Source organism: Zeus faber, assembly GCF_960531495.2.
Source record: "Zeus faber genome assembly, chromosome: 11".
Classification (NCBI taxonomy): Eukaryota; Metazoa; Chordata; class Actinopteri; order Zeiformes; family Zeidae; genus Zeus; species Zeus faber.
The window spans coordinates 32,716,918-32,722,131 of NC_137205.1; the positions used below are offsets into that span (position 1 = coordinate 32,716,918).

Below are 5,214 nucleotides of genomic sequence, written 5' to 3' on the forward strand. Positions count from 1 at the left end.
CATAATTTAAGAGATTACTTTATGTAATTGATTACTTTATGTAATTGTTTACTTTTTTGTAATTGATTACTTTATGTGTACCTTATGTAATTGATTACTTTACATTTATCGCAATATTCTGACAACTTCTCGTGTCACGATTTCAATATCTGGAGGTAGAGCTGGTGGTCTAGTAATCCAAAGGTCGCTGGTTCGATCCCAGGCTCCTCCTGCTAGCATGCTGTAGTGTCCTTGAGCAAGACACTTAACCCCTAATTGCTCCTGATGGCTGCGTCCGTCGGTGTTTGAATAGTTGTAAGTCGCTTTGGATAAAAGCGTCTGATCAATGACTAAATGTAATGTAATGTATTACTGTGTGTCACTATTATTCAAGTGCATCTAGTCGTTATGGTTACAGACGTTCTGCCGCTAACATCCCTGAAATATCCCATCAACGCGTCCAAATGGATACTTTCTGTAGCAAACGGCTTTTCCGTGGTTTAAACGACCCCCGGCCCGGTCCCCGCCCGTGCCCTGCCTGCACGCTGCCCGCGTCCCCAGTGGACCCCAAGCCACCCGTTGAAGATCACTGCTGACATCACAGGATCCAGAACCGTCTGTGTCTCACACCATGTTCACAAACCTGGAACTCAAAGCCCAAATCACATTTTAAAGAGTGAAAAGGATTGATCGATTATCTGTGAGTTACATTCATGTACCTGAAAAACCCAAGCCTCCACTCTGCTTTACACGTACACTTACTTAAAACAAAAGTAGAAGCCTGCGGTTTGGCGCTGTCAGATTGTAAATATTATTTATTGTATTATTATTTATGAACAGAACGACAATGATGAGTAGTTTGATCAGTCTTTGATGGACTGCAGCTCTCCTGGTGTTTCCTCTATTTTCCGTCTGTCTTTTATTTGTCTATAAATTACACATATTGTGATGCCTCAAGAATTTAACAAGTTCCCTTTCAATCTGTAAAATGCAAAGTCTACTTCTTCTTTCTTATCTTTTTTTGTTTGTGTGAGGTTTCAATCTTCTACACGCACCAGTCACTATGAACAGATACCTCAGATCTGTATTATCAATAATAGCAAAAGAATCTGACACAACAAACAAGCAATAATATCAATAATAATAATAATAATAATAATAATTATAATAATAATAATAACAATAATTACAATTATTATTACAATTGTAATTATTATTATTATTATTATTATTATTATTATAGTAGTAAATAATTATAATGATAATGATAACTATATAAGATTACTAATATAATAATAATAATAATAATAATAATAATAATAATAATAATAATATATGAATAATGTGAATAATAAAAGATTCAAGATTCAAGATTTTATTAGTTACATGCATAGAGGGAATGAAATAGATGCAGTGAAATGCAAAGTGGCAGTGACTCCAGAGATTGTGTACATTTTTAGAAGCAAAAAACAAATTATTTTCCAATTTTAAAAACAATGTAAAAAAAAAATAGAATAAAAAGATTGAATATAAATAATATAATAAGAAGTATATTAAAAATGTGTAAATCAAATTGAAATATTTGATCATATTTCATATGTATTATTTATTATGGTGAATCAGACGAAGCGTCCGCTGCATTCTTGCTTTTTACTCTTTTTCCTTCGTTTCCATCCGAACTTATTCAGGTGTTTTCCGTTAAATCCGTTCATTTCGCGTTGATTCAAACCGCTTTGAAAACAACTAAACGGAACGTGAACAAATCCGTTTCTGTGCACAATTAAATGAACAAAATTCATTTTCTTTCAATTAATTAAACATTTTTCAAAGAAAAGAAAAGGTTTTTAACTCCTCCAGGCGGACGAATCGCCCCGCGCCCCCCTGCCGCCCCGCGCCGCCCCGCGCCGCCCCGCGCCGCCCCGCGCCGCCCCGCGCCGCCCCGCGCCGCCCCGCGCCGCCCCGCGCCGCCCCGCGCCGCCCCGCGCCGCCCCGCGCCGCCCCGCGCCGCCCCGCATCTCCGCCGTCGTGCGGTGCGGTGCGGCGCTCGCTCGGTTTGGCTCCTGCTGGAAGACGCTGGAGTTTCAAACTAGACCAAGTTTCCGTTTCCAGTTGTTTTGCTTGTTCTCCTGCAGCCTCCGCTGTCACGTGCGCGGGGCAGGATGTGTGTGTGTTGGGGACGGAAGGTGAAGCAGGAAGCCACTCACCTGTCCGTTCTTGCACAGGTCTGCCCACATGCTGGTCCCGTCCCCGCCCCGCATGAGGACGTGGTAGATGAAGAAGTAGGTCCCCGGGACGCCGCAGACGAACTTCCCGGCGACGCCGTCGTAGTTGTTGCCGAGGTTGGTCACCACGTCGTCGAACTTGAGGATCTCGTATCCCTCGTGCGGGTTCTTCAGGCCGGCGTAGAAGGCCACGCGTGGAACCGTGCCGTAGGTGGCGGTGCTGATAGCTCCGTTCCCGGCCAGGTCCAAAATCCCGGTCCTGCCGCCGCCGTCCCCCCTGTCCCCCGGTGGCCCCACGGGGCCGGGGGGCCCCGGCTCTCCGGGGGGGCCCGGGGGTCCCGGCTTCCCCGGCCGTCCGGGCTTGCCCTGCGGGCCCTGCAGCAGCGTGGAGGGCGGCACGGCCGCGCCGTCGCTCAGCGCCTCGGCCTCGGCCCGGAGCCCCGTGGAGCTGGTGCCGCCGGCCGCCGTGGCCCTCAGGTAGGGGTCGCACACCATGCGGCAGGCCCCCAGCATCTCGTAGTGCCCGGCATCGGTGCTCACCGAGCTCACCAGCACCGGGATCAGGACCACCAGCACCAGGACCAGCATCACCCCGACGGCGGCAGCCACCAGGGTCTTCCTGCCGATGCTGAGGCGGGGGAGGGGCTGCGCCGCCAGCGTGGGTCTCCCGGGGGCCGAAATGGTGACCGCCGGGTCGGGGGAGCCCGCAGCCGCAGAACCGGGGCCCCGGGGGTCAGGGGGTCTGGGTGGGAGCGTGGAGAGAAGCAAGAGCGGAAGTCCCACATGCAGCCCCGAGCGGCTCGCCGCCTGGCTCAGAGGCTCCCCGGCAGGAGCGGCGCCGACACGAGAACGTGCTCCGAGGAGGCAGCCATGCAGCGGGAGAGAGGGACAGAGAGAGAGAGAGACAGAGAGAGAGAGACAGAGAGAGAGAGAGAGAGAGAGAGAGAGAGAGAGAGAGACAGAGAGAGAGAGACAGAGAGAGGGAGGAAGAGATGATGTGTGTGAGGGTCCAGTGTGTTTATGGTGACAAATTCACAGGATGCCTTTTTATACAGCCAAGCCCCCCCCCTCCTCTCCCTCCTCCTCCCCTCCCTCCAAGTGAAAGGTTGGCTTGGTCCTCCTCCCTCCTCCCTCCTCCCTCCACCCTCCTCCCTCCTCCCTCCTCCCTCCTCCCTCCACCCTCCTCCCTCCACCCTCCCTCTCTGTCCCTCCCTCCCTCAGAGGAAGGGCTCTCACCACGTCACATTACTTTGTACCACTCCACAGTGGAGCAGCCAGGAGCCACCAGAGCTCCACTCCTCTCTATCTGTCCATCTGCTTCCTTCCTCCTTCCTTCCTTCCTCCTTCCCTCCAGCTCCTTCCTTCCTTCCTTCCCTCCTCCTTCCTCCTTCTTTCCTTCCTTCCTCCTTCCTTCCTTCCTCTTTCCCTCCTCCTTCCTCTTTCCTTCCTTCCTTCCTTCCTCTTTCCTTCCTTCCGTCCTCCTTCCCTCGCTCCTTTCCTCTCCTCTTTCTTCCTTCTCTCACTCCCTATCTCTCCTTGTTTCCCAGCAGCTAAAAATAAAGACAAAGCTGTAAAGCCAGGAGCTCTAGAAGTCACCCATGGGCTCCTGGAGATGTTTACACACACACACACACACACACACACACACACACACACACACACACACACACACACACACACACACACACACACACACACACACACACACACACACAGACAGGCAGGCAGACAGGCAGGCAGGCAAACAGACAGACAGGCAGGCAGGAGCTCCATGTGAGGAACTCTAAAATAAAAGGTGTTAATGAGGAAACATCACGGCAGCTTGAGAGTCTGACGCTGGAGGAAGAATGAAGAGAAAGTTTCTCCTCAAACTCAAGAAGGAGGCGCAGAGGAGAAGTAGAGTACAGGTAAAGTAGAGGGAGAGTAGGGGAGAGGTGACGTAGAGGTGGAGTAGAGGTAGGTAGAGGTGGAGTAGAGGTGGGGTAGCGGTAGAGTAGAGGTAGGTAGAGGTGGAGTAGAGGTAGGTAGAGGCAGAGTAGAGGTGGTGTTAAGGTGGAGTAGAGGTGGAGTAGTCTTGGAGTAGAAAACCTTTTCCCCTGTGATTGTTTCACATGTTCTGCTCTTGCTTCCTCAGAAGCTTTTGTTTGATTTGATGCTTGATGCAGCGTTGGAGCCTCGTCCAGAGCGGCTCCGTCAGCCGTTCAAACACGGAGCATCCGGCTGGAAGTTGTTGCTCTGCTTCATTATCGTGATGCAACCAGTTGAACCTTTACAGAAAACTCTTCAAACTGCTCAGAGTCTCCGATGCGGCTGTTCTCCACCCTGGATGCACTATTTCAGCCATGGACTCGTGAGAAGCCTCCATCTTGGCAGGACGGAGCCAGAGCTTGATGGATTTGGGCAGAGTCTTGGTGGTTTGGGTGGAGTCTGGGTGTGTTATGTGAAAGGAAGCAGACATGCACATCTTTCAACCTCCACCCTTTATGGAACAACCCTTTTCCACATTTCACTTCCATTCGAGGTTTGTTGGAGCAGCATCTAGTGGCCGTTACCTGAACTGCGCTTTAAAGTTTGTTTCATTGGCTTCAATGGCCACAGACAGGAAGCAGTATTACAGAGGGGGTGGAAACAGGAAGCAGTATTACAGAGGGGGTGGAAACAGGAAGCAGTATTACAGAGTGGGTGGAAACAGGAAGCAGTATTACAGAGGGGGTGGAAACAGGAAGCAGTATTACAGAGGGGGTGGAAACAGGAAGCAGTATTACAGAGTGGGTGGAAACAGGAAGCAGTATTACAGAGGGGGTGGAAACAGGAAGCAGTATTACAGAGGGGGTGGAAACAGGAAGCAGTATTACAGAGTGGGTGGAAACAGGAAGCAGTATTACAGAGGGGGTGGAAACAGGAAGCAGTATTACAGAGGGGGTGGAAACAGGAAGCAGTATTACAGAGGGTGGTGGAAACAGGAAGCAGTATTACAGAGGGGGTGGAAACAGGAAGCAGTATTACAGAGGGT

At 50.2% G+C, this 5,214-nt stretch overlaps 1 protein-coding gene across 1 annotated transcript in view; it reads right to left on the minus strand.

Annotated features, from left to right (window-relative positions):
* Window positions 1-2,804, minus strand: part of LOC307237003 (C1q-related factor-like) — a gene marked incomplete at its 3' end in the record, with an annotated part of 12,017 nt that extends 9,213 nt beyond the window's left edge. Inside the window, exon 1 of the mRNA XM_080009603.1 lies at window positions 2,184-2,804. Coding sequence (XP_079865729.1) covers window positions 2,184-2,789 — 606 coding nt within the window. The 5' untranslated portion in view covers window positions 2,790-2,804. The remainder of the gene's footprint in view (window positions 1-2,183) is intronic.
* Window positions 2,805-5,214: the final 2,410 nt, after the last annotated feature.